Source organism: Onychostruthus taczanowskii, unplaced genomic scaffold (genome assembly GCF_017590055.1).
Source record: "Onychostruthus taczanowskii isolate IOZ18803 unplaced genomic scaffold, ASM1759005v1 scaffold219, whole genome shotgun sequence".
Classification (NCBI taxonomy): Eukaryota; Metazoa; Chordata; class Aves; order Passeriformes; family Passeridae; genus Onychostruthus; species Onychostruthus taczanowskii.
In genome coordinates this window covers 20,132-39,216 of record NW_024499451.1, presented here as the reverse complement: position 1 = coordinate 39,216, position 19,085 = coordinate 20,132, and the positions used below count along the sequence as shown (strand labels likewise).

General features: G+C 39.0%; 1 protein-coding gene across 1 annotated transcript; it reads left to right on the top strand.

Annotated features, from left to right (window-relative positions):
- Nucleotides 1–9,036: 9,036 nt before the first annotated feature.
- On the top strand, nucleotides 9,037–18,623 carry LOC121336036 (protein FAM240B-like). Its single transcript, XM_041404695.1, has 3 exons — nucleotides 9,037–9,112; nucleotides 16,343–16,487; nucleotides 17,772–18,623. The coding sequence occupies exons 2-3, from the start codon at nucleotides 16,348–16,350 to the stop codon at nucleotides 17,848–17,850; spliced, it is 219 nt and encodes a 72-aa protein (XP_041260629.1). The 5' UTR covers nucleotides 9,037–9,112; nucleotides 16,343–16,347; the 3' UTR covers nucleotides 17,851–18,623.
- The last annotated feature ends 462 nt before the right edge of the window (nucleotides 18,624–19,085 follow it).

Genomic DNA, 19,085 nt, shown 5'->3' with positions numbered 1-19,085 from the left:
AATAGATATTTTTCCAGAAATTATCTATATGGTAAATTTTTACGTACATGTACAACATAATGGCAAGAAACCTTGAGCTGTTAGCCTATAGGAAGGACTAGAGAGAGAGAAAAAAGAAAGAAAAGCATACTTGCTTTGAGCATAAAGTAGTACAGCAAACATACTTCCTGAGTGGTGAAGACCCATGGGTACTGTGTTGTCCTGATCAGAAGTGACAATGACATAAATGCGGACAAGAATAATCATCCCTTTAAGATAAAAAAAATTTAAAACACAGGTGGAAAGCAAAAAGCTATATTTCCTTGTGGAAACCCAGGGCACAGGGAATATTTCTCTGTCTGCTCTGGAGTGTCCTGACCCCCAGGGGAACACCGACTTTGACCCTCATTCATGGAGAAAGTTTCCTAGACTTGAAGATAGAATCCACAAAAGTGTGAAATAGATTATAGAGAGTGATCACCAAGATATCACTTGGTGAGAAATTTGGGGTTTGGGATTTTTAAGTATGTTGTGGATGGAAGCAAGATGGAGGGCACAGAGTGTCATCCTGGGTTTCTTCTTCATGCTTCTAATTTCTTCTTCTTCGTGGATTTGGGTGGCATTTTGTAATTGGGCAGAAAAGTCAGCATTGCAGGTTCTTTGGGATCAGTTATTGGGTTAAAAGGAAAAATAATCTAAGTGTCAGTTCTTAATTGGATAGTTTAGTCTTAAAAGATCTTGTAACAGGAGATTGCTAGCCATTTTGTACCTTCTAATGAAAAGCTGCCGAACTCACAGTAGTGAGATTGTTTTACTGATTAAAAATAATAAACCCTTGAGTCTGAGCATGAACTGCTGTCTCAAGTGCCTTCAATCCAGACCCAGTGAAACAGACAACTGGTACCCCGATATTTCCTCCTGCTGCTTATAGGTCTTCTTTCAGACAATAAATAACCTTTACTACTTAGAAGTTCCTAATTTTGCTGATTCATTTAATGAAGTTGTTAATTCTTCTGCAAACCTAGCAGAAGAAGATCGTCCTTATCCTCTATTGTTAGATGGAGTCATAGAATCTCAGAATTCTTTGTGCTGGAAGGGATATTCAAAGCCATCTAATCCTATGCCTGTGCCATAAGCACTGGTACCTTTCACTAGGTCAGGCTCCTTAGAACCCTGTCCAGCATGACCTTGAATGTTCCCAGGGATAAATCATCTACCATGTACTTGGGCAGTCTGTTCCACGTTTCACTAGCCTCATAAAATTTTTTTCCTGTATTTAGTTTGAATATACTTAAAACTGTTGAATATACTTTTAAACTGTTTCAGTTTAAAACCATTCCCCCTTGTTCTTCCACAACTGGTCCTACCAAAAAGGCATTAAGGTATCCATGACCCTTCCCTTGTCCACTGATGTAGTCACTCCTTCACCAGAGGCCACTGGGTCAGTCAGGAAGGACTTGCCCTTAGTGAAGTCATGCTGGCTGTCTTGAATCACCTCCCCATTCTCCATGTGCCTAAGCACAGCTTCTAGGAGGATCTGTTCCATGATCTTCCCAGACACAGGGGTGATGCTGACAGGTCAGTAGGTTCCAGGATCTTCCTTCTATCCATTTTAAAGACCAGGTTCATTTTCTCCCTTCTTCCAGTTATCTGAAACTCCACCAGAGTGCCATGACTTTTCAAATACCATGGAGAGTGGCTTGGTGGCTACATCAGACAATTTCCTCAGGGATTTTCTGGGATACATCATGTGAGGTCCCAAAAACTAATGTACGTTGAGGTTCCTCAGGTGGCCATGAACCAGAGCCTTATTTACACTGGGAATGACTTTGCTCCTACAGTTCCTGTCTTGAAGTCCACTCATGGCAGAGGTGTAGGAAGAAAGAAGGCCATTGAAAACTGAGGCAAAATTGTTGTTGAGTACCTCAGCTGTCTCTTCATCTGTTGTTACCCTTCTGCCGGTCATGTCAGTCCCATCAGGATTGGATCCTTTCAGACTTGTAGTTAGAATAATAAAAGGCAGACTGGTTTCTTCTGTCAAAGTTATTCTTGACCCACCTCCTGGTGGCTCTCCCCATATCTCAGCTGTGTGCTTCATCCATCAAGATCCATTAATCTACGCTATGCAGACAACAAGGCGCTCAGCTGCAGAGTAGCAGCTGACACAAGAGGGATACAAGCACAGGCCAGGAACAGGACATTTAGTGACCACCACCATACCTCTCCACTAACACCTCTGTGTACACAAGTAAGGAAGACAAGATGATAGTCCAGAGAGCAGAGGTAAGTATGGGGATGTGCTTAGCTAAACAGACATGGCTCTGAAGAATTTTCTAATATTCAATCTTGTGCTCAGTTCCTGAAGGAGAGGTTATTTCTGGGTAAATCAGCTCTATAACAACATTAGCATAGGTCAAACTTGTACTGAAGAAATTTTGTCCTCAAGTTAAAGACTTAGTAACATACATTCTGTGAAGGTTCTTGTAGTAAACACTAGAGATATAATAGTTCCTTATAGGAATTTGATTGATATGTCTGACACAGTAAACATTTTAAAATTTTATCATAAGTACCTGTGTATACAACAGACAAGGAAAGAATTTATTCTGTTCATGTTCAGAAAAATGTCTGTAGCTGATGCAACATATTATTTCCTTTTTTTGTTTCATTTAAAGTTACTGCGGTCCTCTTTCAACAACTATGAACAAAAGGTTCAACTTCTGATACAAAATATTAGGCATTTAAATCCATACGTAGGAATTGGCCTAAATTGTCTAATTGGCTATAGCAGTCACACTTAAAACTATTTATCATCTCATCTGGTTTGCATTAGCTATATACCTTAATGCAAAGGAAAATAAACAAAAACACCCCAACATTTCTATTGGCTTTCATCCCTGCTTAAAGCAGTCTGTTTCACAGATGGCTGATGTGCCTCCAAGCTGGTTGACTGAAGAAGCAGAACCTCTGCAGTGTTGGGGTTGCCAGAGTCTGCTACCGTGTAATGGCCCAGGCCACTCCTTGCTCTTGTGTGGTTAAATGATCTTAATCTGCTATGATTTAGGTTTTACTTAACACATACCTGGTGCCTTTGTAATCTTGCCAGCAATCTTTGCTCCATGAGGACTGTACTAGCTAGAGACTTTTATAATGGCAACTTCTGGCAGCTAATGGTTGTTTTAGGTCTGTGTTTTAAAGAAACATGTTGGTGATAGATAGCCTTTCATATCCGAATTACTTTTCATTGCTGTATTGAGTGCAAGAGTTAAACCAGATTTCTTTCCAGGAAGCACACAAAAGACATAATGGGCCCTCAGATCCCACATTCATGCTCAAAATCTCAAGCCAGACAGAATGAAGTCTGGTCTGTTTTTTAATGAGGATATAGTCTTAGCTGGAGCCAAGAAACAGCAAAAGGCAGCCTGCTTATCATCTCATTTAAATGACATGGTAAAGCCCTGAGACACAGATCTTTGATACATTGGTAGAAGCAAAGTAAGTACATCTGTGCTTGGTTCTAAATAGGGTTTGAGTTAAAAATGGAATTCAGCTGGTGCACAGCAAGGGTACAGCTACACTATACTTGAGTTATTCACAAAGAAACTGCAACCACAGATTTATCCACGACCATGAAAATCAGTTTTAAAAGCCTCTTTCATCCTTCTTCTTAGCTTACCTTGCCTTCTTCCCAAGTAAAATAGTTCAAACTCATCCAAAGGTGGTTTGAGCTTCCAAAGAGAAAAGAGTGAAGTAGCATTTGGCTCTATAAGAAGTACAGAGTTCTCAAGTATTTAAGTTATACGGGATATTAAAAGATGATAAAAAGTCATACGATTAATACACTGCCCTAAATTTCTACTTCTCTATCATCAAAGTATCTGACATCATCACATGGAAGTTAATACCAACAGCAAAATCCCTCTGAACCTTTGTTAATTTGTTAGTAGTAAGTTTGATGTCTCCAACAGCCCCAGTTCAACCCATTCAACTATTTCTAACTGAAGCACCTAAAATTTGGCTGCATAGGAGCTACAATGCTATAAAAAAACCCATTAAGATGTTGTTTACTCCACTGAGGTATCGTTTCTCTCCACAATTTTTATGGCCCAGCTCAAACAATGTGTGTACTGGAGCAGGATCTGCATTGGCTGATTCTAACAGAGGATCAAAAATCTCTTTCCTACACTCATTAAACTGATGCCTGAGGGTGTCTAGAACAATTTTTTTTCTAACTCCTGTGTCGTAATAAGATGGAAAATCATCCATGTCAAAATTGCAGGAAAATGCAACACATCATGGAAGCCTTTCTGGACAGGTCACTATCAAATTTCACTTGGACTGGTACGTAGTGTCAAACACATAGAAATGTTAAGACAAATCAGGTGATGCCGGCAGTCTTTTCCTTTCTTTGCAATAAACTTCTCCCCTGCAGTGCACAGAGTCAGGCTAATTACACTTCCATAGGGAGCATCTGTGTATCTAGCAGCTCCAGTGTCTACATTTCAGCTTCATACAATTTAAACTGCTTGAAAACTTTACAATCCTGGAAAAAAATAGAAGCATGGAAAAGCTTCAGGTAGGCAACTAATAAGAGCATTACAAAAAGCTACTAGTGGATCTAATTTTTCTGACTGCACAAAGGCAATATCATGATTACAATAAACATTAAGCAGCTTGTGTAAATGTTTCAGGTGTCATGTAACTGATGCCAATAAGCTTCATTCAGCTAGTAAAACATGTAAGCTCTTCATTTTGCCACTTTACTGACCTTGAGATTATCCTATAAGAGATATTTATAAAGAAAACAATTGTGTGTCATAGGCATGGATGGTGTGATGTACGCACCATTGAGAATGCACTCAGAGGAAAAATCCTGCTTAGATGAAAGGGTATTCTTGTACGCGAAGTGGAATTCCAGCTCCTACTTAATTTTTGATGTTATTTAACCGGGTTCCAACCACCCAATTCAAGGCATGGCCCAAGAGAGGAAAAATGAGTTTGCAAACCTCAGTGAAATTAAGCAACCCTTTCAGTTATCCAGTCACGACGATTTTTAGTCCAACACTCAGTGTCATACCCAGCAGGCAGAGCTAAAACCTCTTAATCAGGTGCATTTTCTCCAGATGTACTCTCAGAGATGCCAACACAACATAGCAGCGTTCAAACCAATTCATGTGCGAGAGGAGGACAGGGAAATTGTGTCCCCTGCATGGTATTGGCTTCAGGGCAGTCCATCAATGATCATTCTGCCTGCTTTTCCACTCTGGAGTACTTGACATGCTAAAGGACTAGTGGTGGTTTTCCAAGGCAGATTTTAATAAACTCACCCTGCAAGTATTTACAGAAGCATGAAAATCAGTTAACAATCAGCTTTCTTCAGAAGGTACTGTGGTGGGTTTGTGCAGCCAGGTTTTGGTATCAGCAAAGGACACAAGGTTGTCTTCTATGAGAAATTCTGTATCCAGTAGAGCCAATCCCTGGCAGCTTCCAAGACAAATGTGCGACTGGCCAAGGCGGGTCAATTAGAAATGGTGGTAATACTTCTGGAATAACATATTTAATGGAAAAAATAGTTATTGTGCAGATGTAAGTGCAGCCAGAGAAGAGCAGAGTGAGAGTATATAACAACCCTGTAGACACAAAGGTCAGTGCAGAAAGAGAGGGAGGAGTTGCTTCAAGAAACAGAGGTGAGATTCCAATGCAGCCCTTGGTGTAGTCCGTGGTGAGGCAGCTGTGCCCCTCAGCCCATGGAGGTCCATGGGGATGCTGAGATCCACCTGCAGCCCATGAAGGAGACGTACATCAGGGCAGGCGGATGCCTGAGAGGAGGCTGTGAACCCTTAGGAGGTCCTTGCTGGAACAGGCTCCTGGCAGACCTGTGGAGAGAGCAGCTCAGACTGGAGCAGGTTTTCTGGTGGGATCTGTGACCTGTGGCCTGTCCTTGCAAGACTGCACCATGTGACCTAGGTTGGAGCAGTTTGTGGAGGACAGTTACCCATGAAAGGGACTCACATTGGAGAAGTTTGTGGAGAACTCTCTCCTGTGGTATGGACCCCACTCTGGGGCAGGGGAAGGACTACTCTTTCTGAACAGGGACATAAATATGTGGTTAACTGACTGTAACCCCCATTCCCCATCTCCCCATGCTGCTGGAAGGGAGGAAGTAGAGTTCATGAAGAAGGGAGGAATAGGGGAAAGGTGGTTTTAAGATTTACTTTACTTCTCATTATCCTGCTCTGATTTTGTGAGTAATAAATTCAATTAATATCCCCTATTCAAGTTTGTTTTACCTGTGACGCTATTTGTTGAGTAATCTCTCCCAGTCTTCACCTCAGCTCATGAACCTTCATTATGTTTTGTCTCCCCTGTCCTTTTGTGAAGGAGAGTGATAGAGAGGCTTTAATGGGTGTCTGGAATCCATACAGGGTCCAGCCACTACAGAAAGACACCTAAACTGGTCAGACTCCTACTTTCCATCTAAGTAATCAGCTCCATTCTAGAATCTGTGAAGCTTGAAGAGGGCAGCTAAAATTCCTGTGACCTGTGCTGCTCCTGGACCAATGAGGACACAGTTCAGTAGTGACAGAAATCCCTCTCCACAACTTTCTAGCTGCCATTGCATCAATCCAGAACAAGAAGGATGTGAATACCAGGTGCACAGTGAATACCAAAGGAAGTTACCCCAACAACATGGTACAGTATCTGCTTAAAATCTTACCTCTCCTGATTTTATTTCCTCTAGCATCGAAGAGAAAAGAAACATGAGATGTTTACTTAATTGGCAAGATTCTGTGAAATGTCTTTTCCTTTCACCTCCTCTCCTTTAGCATCAGGTCTAAGAATACCCATAGAGTGAAGGGTCCAGGGTGACAAAACACAGACTAAATGTACCAGGATTACTTGTGCAAGAGTAAGAGCTGACTGCTACTTTTATTTCCAACTCTCCCACACATGAACAGCACACAGTCAGAACACTAAGACAGGATTTGATTCCTGCAGATAAGTAACAACTCAAGTGCCCCAAAGGTCTACATTCCATCCATTATTTTGCAGATTCTTCTGTGGTCTCTGCAAACACATTAAGCAGATGCTTACTAGAATTTTTGCATACTAGAGATGAGAGCTGTTATCCAAGAAGTTTTTGGTAAGCAGCTGTGAGATATGCTTATGAAGTAAAAAATGGGCTGAGGTGTACAAACAACCTGAATAGTTTTCGGGTTATATATAAAAGCTGCCCTGCTTTTGAGACTGAACCATGTTTTTCCAGTCACTTGTCACCTGAACTTTTTTCACATACGGGTGGCCCAGCAGAGTACTAGTTCTGTCCAGGATTTCTGGATGTACCATTTGTCTTTCACAAGAGGTCACTGTGAATGCACAGATGAAATGTTCATTGTAAATACAATCAGCAAGTATAATAAACAATGTACCTAATCTACTGCAGATGACCGGAGCACGTGCAATGTCTTGTCACATTTTGACTGTCCTTTACACAGGGCATCTAACCTGAGCAAATGTCAATGCTTCTAGAAAATATCTGACCAGAAACACATGGTCTGGTCTGATGAAGCTGGCACACTGCAGTTCCCCCTTGAAATTCGATCTTTGAAAGGGTTTATGGAAGGTATTGACTACATTATGGCATTAGAAATGAAACAAACCCTCAAATTCATTGCAAATTTAGCAAGATGTGTCTAGCAAAAAGGAAACATTACTCAAGCTTTGAGTCACATGGCAAGGAAGCAGCTCTGCTGGTCTGCAGCACCATGGTGGTTAGCACCATTTCCCCATCAAGCCTGGACTTCAACTTCTGTTTATAATACCATATTATTTTAATATTCACCCAGCAGATTGTATTTGTTTGTGATGTCTAAAGCCAGCCAGAATCTGAGCTATTTTTCCAAAAACAGTACAATCAGTTTTACCTATGATATGTTGTTGTATTCTTTTTTCAATGCCTCATAAGTATAATGGTCCTAAAACTCTGAGACCACATTACCATTGTTATCACATGTGTGGAGGGAAAAGTTGATTTCTGTGTTCTCATATGATATGAGGTGGAATTGGACACACTGGAGAAAGCTAATAGGTACTGTTTCTTAGGAATTAACCAGGTATTAACCAGGTTTTTGAAATAACTGAAATTTTCCTTTACAGAGAAGCGCTGTAGCTCCTAGGTTTTGCACAGGTTTTTTGTGCTGTAAAGGAAACTGCAGAAAAAGTAAAAAAGTAAATATGAATTACAGAAACCATCCATCTAATGGCTGTTGCTTTTGCTACTTGGGATCTGAAAAATTGCAACAAAGAAAGGTAAGGTTAAAATAATCAGCAGTTGTATAAGAACTACTTAAGCCAGAATCACATATGGGACATTAGCAATGTAGATGGATTTAATGAAAACTGAGATAAGTGCATGCATCTGTCATCAGCTAAACCTACAAAACATTTTCCTCAGAAAATGAAATGTAATGATATATGCATTCATCTGTAATAGACTTATAACAACTCTAAATGGCAAAAGTAGTGCTGCTTTAATGCATTTCGTGAGCTAACGCTAAACACACAGACAATTCCTATGACAATTGCCTTGAAGAGAACAAATTTTGTGATAGGTCATAATCAAGCACACATCCTTAGGTTAAATAACACCAAGGTAGCGCATACTTCTGTAAGTCACCCTGTAATGCAAAACCGAGTGTGATTTGTCACACCATTTCAGCCTCCATTACAGCTAAGACGGTAGTGTGGAATTTTTCAAGCTTCATAGGAAGATTATTAAAATGGATAACACTAGCAGGCATTTTAAAGAACATTCTCATCACTTGCCAAGTCATGCTCTTTGAGGTATCTGCCAGTGTGGGAGGGATGCATGGTCTCAAGGGGGCCTGTGTTTCACGGTCATCTCAGGCAGGGGGCTGCAAAGTTCATTAAATGATCTTATCTCGCTGTTGGTTCTGTTCAAAATAGCCTTGATATGATGAAGGATTTATGTTACCCACACTTCAAATAAAAAGTACCGAGGGATGCATTTCATTACTGCCCTGTGACACTGGAGAAGCCACGGCTGCAGTGATAATATTCCTCATTTGTGTCACACAGAGAATTTATTTGCAAGAAGAGTCCTGCTCCAAAGGTAAGACAGTATTTGTTTTTTGTAGTGAGTTTTCCCTAATAATGTCAACAAGAAATGTGCTTGTCCTCTAACTTTAATTCTCACAAACGTATATTCTAGGAAAGATGAGAGTGTGAGGAAAATGCCAGGGAAGAGTGCCCAGTTTAGCAGAATTCTAAGGAAGCTGAGTAGCATTGATACAGAAAAAATATTTATAGATAATTTCCATGTCACAATCCTGAATAAAACACCAAGACATATGGCTGTACATTCTCAACTGATGGGCTAATGCTAGCCAAGGTTACACACACACACACACACAAACACTTACACTCATCTCTCAAAGGCTTTTTAATTGTAATCTGTTGCCTTGAGGCATTTTGATTCAATGGTAGACACCTTCTCATGAATGAGGAAAGGTTTGTCTTGCATGTTTTCTCTGAACTGGATGATCTAATAAAGGACATGAGCTCTGGGCAAAATTTATCTTCTTTGATCCTACACTGAGTCTTCCTGTACTCAAAAATCAAACAACAAAGCAAAGTGCATTCAAGATCCTTGACCAATAATTATTAATTTATCCTATATGCTTGATATTATGAATTCAGTAGTTCATAGGAGCAGGCTTCAAATGTATCCAGCAGTGGGGAAAATCTAATGATCAGAAACAACATTTGATCTCATGAGCAAACTACGGCCACTTTAAATATGCCTTAGACACTGAAAATTAAAAGTCAATAAGAGTAAAATGAATACATAGAAAGTTCAGGAAAGGCACCTGGACATTTATTTGTTGCACGTCACTTCTGAATACCTGTTTGCTTATTGCTGACCTCTATGCAACTGCCACCACAGCCCTGTTTGTGTGTGCTGGTGGCAGGATGTATGGGAATGCAGGCAGCCGCCACAGAGAGCCAGATGCAGGGAGTAGAAAAACCTGGGTAGTATAGGGGTGAAGAAAAGGTTATCCATGGACCATTTAGTAATACCTGCATGAGTGCAGTTTCGGGTATCACAATGTGAAAAAGACATTAAACTATTAAATACCATCCAAAGGAGGGCAACAAGGATGGTGAAGGGTCTGAAGGAGAAACCTTATGAGAAGCAGCTGAGGTCACCTCATTTGTTAGGTCTGGAGGAGACTGAGAATAGAACTCATTGCAGTCACAATGAGTGACAACTTCCTCATGAGTGGAGAAGGAGGGACAGACACTTATCTCTTCACGCTTGTGACCAGTGACAGGACACAAGAGAAAGGTATGAAGCTGTGCCAGGAGAAGTTTAAATTGGCTATCAGGAAAAGGTTCTTCATACAGAGGGTGTCTGGGGACTGGAACAGGATCCCCAGGGAAGTCGTCATAGCACCAGCCTGACAGAGTTCAAAAATTGGGACAGTCTTCTCAGGCAAGTGATATGACTCCTGGGGTTGGGGCAGTGCAGGGTTGGGAGTCGGACTTGTGATCCTTGTGCGTCCCTTCCAACTCAACTTACTTTACCATTCTATCAAATGCAGCTCCAGCAAGAATGGAAAGAGATTTTCCAGATGGAACAACAGAGGTGAGGAAACCAGCCAGAAAGGTGTTTGAAAGCACAGGTCTAAATCAGTCAGGTTACGTAGGAAGGCTGGCATGGGAGGTGAAGAGGATGTGATGAGAAACTCAATAGACATGATGCCAGAGAAGGGAAAATCAAAGGGGCCTTTCATGGAATCAAGAAGAGACAGTGCAGAAAGGAATGCAGCAAGTAGCAAAATATAAAAAACCAGACATGGGAGCAGAACTAAGATAGTTATAAATGAATGGGTAACCTAGAGGAAAATGAAAATATTGATTCCTCAAATGTTTTGTTCAAAAGCTTTTAAGAATTTTAGTCTTCAGCCAGAGGGCTGCAGAGCCCTCTAGTACAGAAAATCAAGGTACAGAATCAGTTCCCTCCAGTTTGATAATTCCATCACTCAGGTGTCTGATATCCAGAGAAAAGTGAAAGCAGATGAAAAGAACTGAAGCCCATTAGATGAGAAGGACAGAATAAAACATAGTGTATGGCATTCAAAGGCATTGATATAGATGCCGTAGCAGTATGAGATGCAAAACCCACATAGCTATCACAAGCCTTGTCTTAATATGTTTGTTTGTCAAAATTTTCTACAATTGCAAAGCATTTGAATAATAACTATTCTCCTTATTAGAGAAAATAGACTCAGATCCATCACTTCTCACAGAAGAGCAATAAAGGATTGTGGGAATTAGGAGAAAGGACAATGGTTGAATAGAGATTGCTACACAGTGCTTCAGTGAAAACATTTTCAAATATTAAAACTGTTTAATGTACCTGTTAGAAATAATTTGCTAAATGTACACCTGCAACTCCTACTTGTATTGCTCAGTCATCTGTCAGTATGGTTGTCATTTTCATACACAGAAAATTCCCAATATGTGGAGAAATCCTATTAAATTGATTGAAATTTATACCCAGAGAATAACTCCCTGACTGAACACACTCTGGTAAGAGCATATATTTCAAACTCTGCCAAACTACGAAATACTGGTGACAGAATAAATACCGTACCTACAATTCCCTCATTTCATGCAAACTCCAGACAATACTGTTTGCAAAGGAAAAGCACAGATTGGTAGTAATGCCGAACTGCAAATGAAAATAAAATCCTACAGTACACATGGAAAGTCACACATCTTTGCTGGTGAGATACACTAGTGAAATTTTGGAAGGCACTGGGACAGTTAAGGACTTGTATGCACCAGAAGACCATAGCAGCCTTCCCCATCCTCAGGCTGGTTCTCCAGATTCATCTTCTCCCATAACTGCTCATAAACAAGGCAGAAAGGAAGAGGAAGCTGTGAGAGCAAGCTGTGAGAAACCTCTCCCACAAGTTGCTCATGAGTGGCACTCATGAGAGAAACTGCACTGTGCAACATGCCACACAAACCAAAGGGTACAGGGCAGTAAACTAAAGTGCTCTCTTCTGCCTCTGAAGAGTTTTAACCAGAGTCTGGAGACCCAAGTTAGACTTGAAACCAGCATGCTTCCCTAGGCAGGATCTAAAAGGAAGCATCTATGAGCCTTTTGAGATGTGAATTACTGCCAGCTACAGAAGCAGAAGATAAATGACATATCCTAGATCCCAAGGAAAAAGAGGGGAATCATGAATATGATTACTAGTCCTCTTTTCCAAAATCAAAAAAGATTTCTGATTGATTTTACATCAAACAGTGTCATTAGCATAGATAGTATTGTCTCTTACATGCATAATTCAATTTTTACAATTCAATTAATATATAATAACCATAGTCACAAAGCATGATCCAACTAAAGTCAGAACAATAAAATATTGTATTATTTCTAAAGAAATGCATAAGACCCTGAAAACACTGACTGACTGTGCTTTGTAAGAGACACAAGAAGGAGGAAAAATAGCTCTCCTGTCTCATTAAAAGTTTTATAAATTTTAAAACTACATTTCATATAACAATGTGTTCTACTGGAGGAAAAAAATCCACACTTTTCTGTACATTCTTTCTTCTGCCTAAGAAACTTTTGACTTCCAGTTCTCTACATGAAAAAGTGTTTCTGGTGGTGGTAGTATTTTCTCACAGAAACAGTGAATTTTCACCTCAAACTATTGATATTTTTTTTCTTTTACATAAAAGTCGAGATGTCATATCAAACTGATCTTACATCCCTCTTTTGTTCTACCAATATAATTTCTGAGCTCCAGCTAATAGTACTAATGTCACAGTTTCCCTTTGTAAGACCTCCTTTAGCAAATTAAGGCTAGATAATACCAACCTGCTCTAAAATTATTAAATTTAAAAATAAGTAGTCATCGTTATAATGTGTTGGATAAAGCCTTTCTAGAGGTTATCACGTTATTCCTTTCATTTGAGAATATCTACATTTGTCCATTGTCTTGCAACCACGCCTCTGTCAGAGAAAATTACCAGAAAGAGCCTCTCATTATTGTTCTCTTGAGGGATTGTCACTAGATGCTTAAAAAACCTTATTTAGCCCTAGCTGTGGCAGGGCAGTTTAAGTCATAACTAACTTCAAGGTCTATAAAAGTGCATCACAACTGCCTGTGTGCTTTGATAGTATATTTCTGCTCATCTGTTGCACCATACTGAGATTATTTGTTCAGGCTGCTTTGGAGACTGCTTTCATGAAATCTTTTCCATTCTTCTCTTTCCCTATTAAATGAGGCCCCTTATCCTAACTACTCAGAATGAGGCTTCAAGGCATGGAAATAAACTGTTTCCAGGTGATAACTGCTGCTGCAGAGTCATGATACAGGCTTAAGTCCTGTTACACTCCTCTGAAAACAGCTGAAGTAGGAGAAAAAAATATGAGAGCTAGAGAAATAGTGATAGACTAAGTCTGATATCCCTGACTGCTCACATGCACTGAAAGTTTATGGTTTATAAAATGGATGGCAGGACAGAGGTGAACTCAAACATCTATGCACATGATGCATAAAGGCAAAAGAAACCACGTCAGTTATTTCAGTGGAGGTATTGTGCAGCTCTTACAATCACCACGAACAGGATCAAACAGATAATTCAAACTATAAGGCAATTTAGGATGAGGTGATTCTACAGTTCAGAGAAGCAAATGCTGGCATATTTACATACTGTGTTTATCAATGACATATAAGGATCAGTAATGATGCAGAATTTCTGATGTGTTCAGTAACGTTGATCCTACTTATACATATTTGAGAGTTTTCCAGCCATAGGGGAAATGAAAAGAAAGCATATTAAGAACTGAGGAAGAAAAAATTTGGCACCAAGATATCCATATCTTAAGACAATACAAAAGGCTGGAAAAGAAGAGTGACTTTGATAATGGTATGCTTGATCAAACACACACAAAGAAAATAACACAGATGACAGACAGAGAAAAGTACTAATTCCTGTCTCTGGGACACCTCACACACCCAAAAAAAAAAAAAAAAAAAAATCCTTGCCCGGTGACCCCCCCCCCCCCAAAAAAAAAAAAAAAAAAAAAAAAAAAAAAAAAAATCCTCCAAAGCTGTAATGTGTAGTATTACACACACTTTGTAGTCTCAACAGAGTTCTAACATTCTTCTAAATACTGCCAGCACCAGATGTAAAGTGAAAAGCAGTGGAAACTACTTCTGAATATCTTTTTAGTGGCTTTAAATTTTTTTCTGTGTTTTTTTTTGTTGTGGGGGCAGGTGTTAGAAAGACACATCTACAGAATGCATTAAACCCAGTACCAAGAACACATACAATCAAATCAGGAAGCATAACATTAAAAACCAGTAAAGGATATGTGTATTCTGAAGTATACACTTGGGCTCAATTATACCTCATAGCAACGAGTTCCATAATTTTGCCTTAGTAGTGATATTTACCCTCATATATATATATATATATATATATATATATATATATATATATATAAAAGATACATCCACAGTGTATTAGACAGGAATTCATAATAATTCAGAAGGATGAAGCTATTATGCTTTGCTATCTCTTCTGATAAAGAAACCTGAAGACATCTTTTCCTGGCGGTTTATGTTGGAGCCCCAGGTATATAGGGGAATTTTTCTTCCTGCACTTCATAAATAATTATTCTTAGAGATTAATTCCTAGGGTGGAAAGTCCATTAGTTTTACTTAGATGGCTTTTACCATATCTTTCTCATACCTTTGAAGATTACTCCTAGTACACAAAAAGTTTAAAAGGGTAGTAACTGCCACCTAGGAAGAAATATTTGGGTTGGCATTGATATACATGCGGATATTTATAGAATACACAAATTTTATGAAAACATGCACATGTATTAAGGGAACTTTTTGACCTGAAATTGGTTGTCCCCTAGCACAGCTGTAGGTGATCAGCAATACTTGCAATTCACATTACAGACTAATGTCAAAAATTATACATCCCGCTATAACTTGTTCAGGGCCAGAAAATATGCTTAGTAATTCTTTTCTGCAAGAGTCAGGCTCAAGCATTGTGCTTCTATTATTTGGAGGCCATGAGCTGACACACAAAGTCTTTGCAGGTAACCACAGGGGAGTTACAGGGAAATCCTAGCAAAAAGGGGACCTCTTCAAAAGGGTTGATTTTGTCCTCTGCTCACAGAATCTTTATAATGTGTCTGTCAATTTTTCACAAAACAGCCAATTATGTAAAGATTATCAGTTCCCAGTTTTGTATTTTGTTATGATGCCTGGCAGGGGAATGGCAGCAATTTCTTCAAGCTTTTCCAAGCTAGTCTTGAGGGGCTTGTTTACTATCTCTCTATGGCTCTGATTAAAATAAATTACAAATGATTTCCATGAATTCAAACAATGCATGAGAGGGCCCTAAATACTTGTTAAAAAATTAAATTATCTGGAAAATATTGTAATGGCATGTTCATGCAAAAGCACATAACAATTTGAAAGACAGCATGGATATACTCATTTCATATTTAATGAAGTTTTGTAAGTAATGATACAATTTTCTGGCTGCAATATGGCATATAGGGAATTTACTGTTAACCCACAAAGAGTCATCCTGAGGCAAATATTCTTTCCCTAGGATAAGATTCACTCCAAAATTTATTTTAAGATGACATTAACTAAAGCTGAAAGTACAGAATTGTCACATATACAAGAATATATTCAATGAATTTGAATCTATCTGAAGAAGAGGGGAAAATAATTAGTAAACAACGTGGGATTTGCAATTCAGAATCTTATGAAGTTATGTACATACTTTTACAGATATAACTTTTCTACATTTCCAAATAAAGCTAGGTGCCAGAATGATTAAAGGCAAATCATCAGAACAATAGGTACTTTAAAATTTTCGAGACATGAAAATAATGGGGCCAAAAATCCCATCTGATATGGCCATTTTTTTTTTTGCTTGTTTTTCTCTTTGTGAGTACAGTAAAAAGTATCCTAATTACTAAATTACAGAATACAAGATCACTGTCCTGATTGTGAGCGTAAACGTCATAGTCAGATGGAGGTAAAGATATTTTAGGTACAAAAGTAAGAATTCAGATCATTGTAGACAGCATATTCTCAAGTGTCAGAGCCAGGAAAGAAAAGCTTAAATAATGAGTCATGCCAACAGTTATCCTGATCCTACTAAAAAAAGGACTGTGTGACCCTTATGCTGAAAATCTAAAACATCAAGAATCTGCTTCAGCCATGAAAACAGATGAGGAACCAGTAACTTGTCATACAGTTGTTTCAAATTTTTCCTTTAGAGAAAATGAATAGCCAATACATGCGTCATGAAGTGCGGGGTTGTGAAACCAGCGACCTGAGGAACTTCTGGGAAAAGACCATTGAACAACAAACTCAGTATCTGCAAAATGAAAAAGAACGTCAGCGAAGAAGTGCTCTGACAAAGTGGGTAATCTGCATCTGGAAAGCTTACTTGAGTTTGCATTGTAATTATTTTTCTTTAAAAAGTAATACCAATACTTAAGTCATGCAATGAAATCTGAAAGTAATTTAGATTTATAGAAAATAATAAAACTTCCCAAATTAGGATGTATTGCTAATGTGTTTAAGCTATGACTTCATAGGATAGGAGAATAATTCACTTTGGTTCCATAAATGAGTTCAAAGCACAGAAATTTCTGAAATTACTAGGACAATTAACATTGCAGTCTTGTCTTGAACATAAAGGCTTCTGTTCAGAGCAAAGCAAGCACAGATGTGTAACTGGCCCACATTCTTACTCTGTGGTCTTGCTTTTACAAAAAAATAGTTTGAATTATTTAAGATTGTTTAATTTGTGCATGGTAAATCCATTATAAAGCAAATGATCCAAACATACTGACTGAGGCAACCACCATTTGTAGCCATATCTACCTTATTCAGTCACATTCCCCTTGATCAGTCACTGTAAGAAAGAGCAGTCTGCAGCAAGATCAGCACAGTTTTGCTTCACATCAAATCTCCATTATTTGAAGACATATGCAAAGATATGTACTTTTGTTATTTATTATATTTTGTCTTGAGGTTATCCAGTGAGAAAGCAATGTCCCAAAGCCTTCCTCACAATTCTCTTTGCATTGATACTTGAAAAATTAAGAGCAAGGACAGCCTTGCATTACTACCCCTGGATGAAGGAATGCTAGAATTATTCTCCAGCAGGTTTTATCCATTTGTGACTAACCTAATCTCAATGTTGCCACTCCTCAACTGGGAAATTCCTCTCTTTTCTACTTGAGTAAGTCTTTCTGTGGTACCTAGATACTATCAAAAAGAAAATAAAGAACCACATATTACTGAAAGCTACCTGTTATATGTCTAACAGAAGCTTCAAGATGTACAGTTTCTCCAAGCTGAGCAGGACAGAGAAGGAGGGAGGCTGGGGAAGTGCTGGGTGATGTGACCCAGCAGATGGCAGCAGGCAATCTCCAGTGCAGGTGACAAATCACTCTGGCAAACTCGAGAGAGGGCACACTGGAGATGGAGATGAACAACAAAGCTCAGGTAATCCCTCACTGGGATTTAAGAGCTTGTCCTGAAGTACCATCCAGCAAAGAGCTCTAAAGGGGCAGGGAAATTTGCATGACAATTGGGAAAGAGCACTAAAGAATATCATCAGTGAAAAAGATGAAAAGTATAAATCTATTCCGTGTAAAATTATGGGGACAAGCTGATCCATGTTTCTGTCCCTAGGCTCAGAAATGAATGGATGGAGAGGCTGGAAAAACGCATAAAGATGTTGAGGACTCAATCTGAAGACTCATCCAGCTGAAGAGCCCACACTCACGACAAGTCTGGGGGAAAATAAATCTGTTTTGTAGGAAAGTGTAATGTAAAAGCTGAAGTCAGTTTTACTCTGCAGCTTAAATGAGCTATAATTAATTAGCTGTCATTGTTTGGAGTTTCATATGTGAAATGCCAATTGTTGCTTTCAAGATTATGCATCTGTCCCTTCATTTGATAAATGGAGAATGTAGCACTCTGAAGTATTTAACCCTAATAAATCATGGTTCGCTGAGACGTAGATGCCTGTGAAAAGAGTTTAGTTACACAGTTGTGCTCCGCAAAAGCATTTCCTCAACATTTTAAGTTTCTGTATAGACTGACTGCAATGTAATGAATTTAGGTGTTTTAATGAATAGTAGAGATTTTTATTTTTTACACAACACAGCCCAATGCAGGCTAAGGAATATAGGACATGCACAATGCCACCACATCCCACACCAGTAGTGAAGCCCAAACCGGTAGGATCTACAGATCCTAGCTGCTAAGTTAGAAGTACCTGTTAACTCGCTACCATATATGTATTGATAAACAGCCTCTGTGAGACAACTACAAGAGCTGCCTGATTAACCCACATTAACTTAATCAACTTATGTCAGCTAGCCTGAGACCCTGTATCAGCATTGGTAGAATCTGGTACCTGAGCTGGCTTGTCTAGAGGTGGATTGCTACCTGTTTCACAGAGTACCTTGGTGCACTCACACAGCTGTCTGTCGTCATGAGAGACAAGCAGGTTTTTTCTTCTAGCACCTTTTCCCTCTAAGACTCAGTATTTATTCCTTAAAGACAAGCACTTTCAGAATTTAGACATTTTCCTCTTCCGCATTTGTCATTAGTCAAAAATGTTTCTTGTTTCCTTCCTAATGCTTCATTAGGAAACGTGGCATTTCTTCCAGCAATATGAAAACATTTTAGTCGGCTGGTGTAATCGAATCACTTCCTTTTTATGGTGACTGTTTGTTGCCACCAAATGATTAGGGTAATGTACTGCAAGACAGATTGTTTTGAGCATGTTAAAAAACTCTTCCATGAATCAATTAAACTTTTAGTCCCTTTTTATAAGACTGTTTCATTACCACTCTGGAAATTCATATTACTTCAAGGCAAAGAAGATTTGAATTGCCAGTGAGGCAAGAAGAGAACAATAGAAGGACTTGGAGTTTTAAAATATGTAGAAAATCTGCTCTTCTTCAATCAAAACAAAAATTTGAAGTACTATTTTTT

Coding starts and splice junctions, on each gene's coding strand:
- LOC121336036 (XM_041404695.1), top strand. CDS start 16,348: ATGAATAGCCAATACATGCGTCATGAAGTGCGGGGTTGTGAAACCAGC. Junction 16,488..17,771: donor CGAAGAAGTGCTCTGACAAA/GTGGGTAATCTG, acceptor TTCTGTCCCTAG/GCTCAGAAATGAATGGATGG.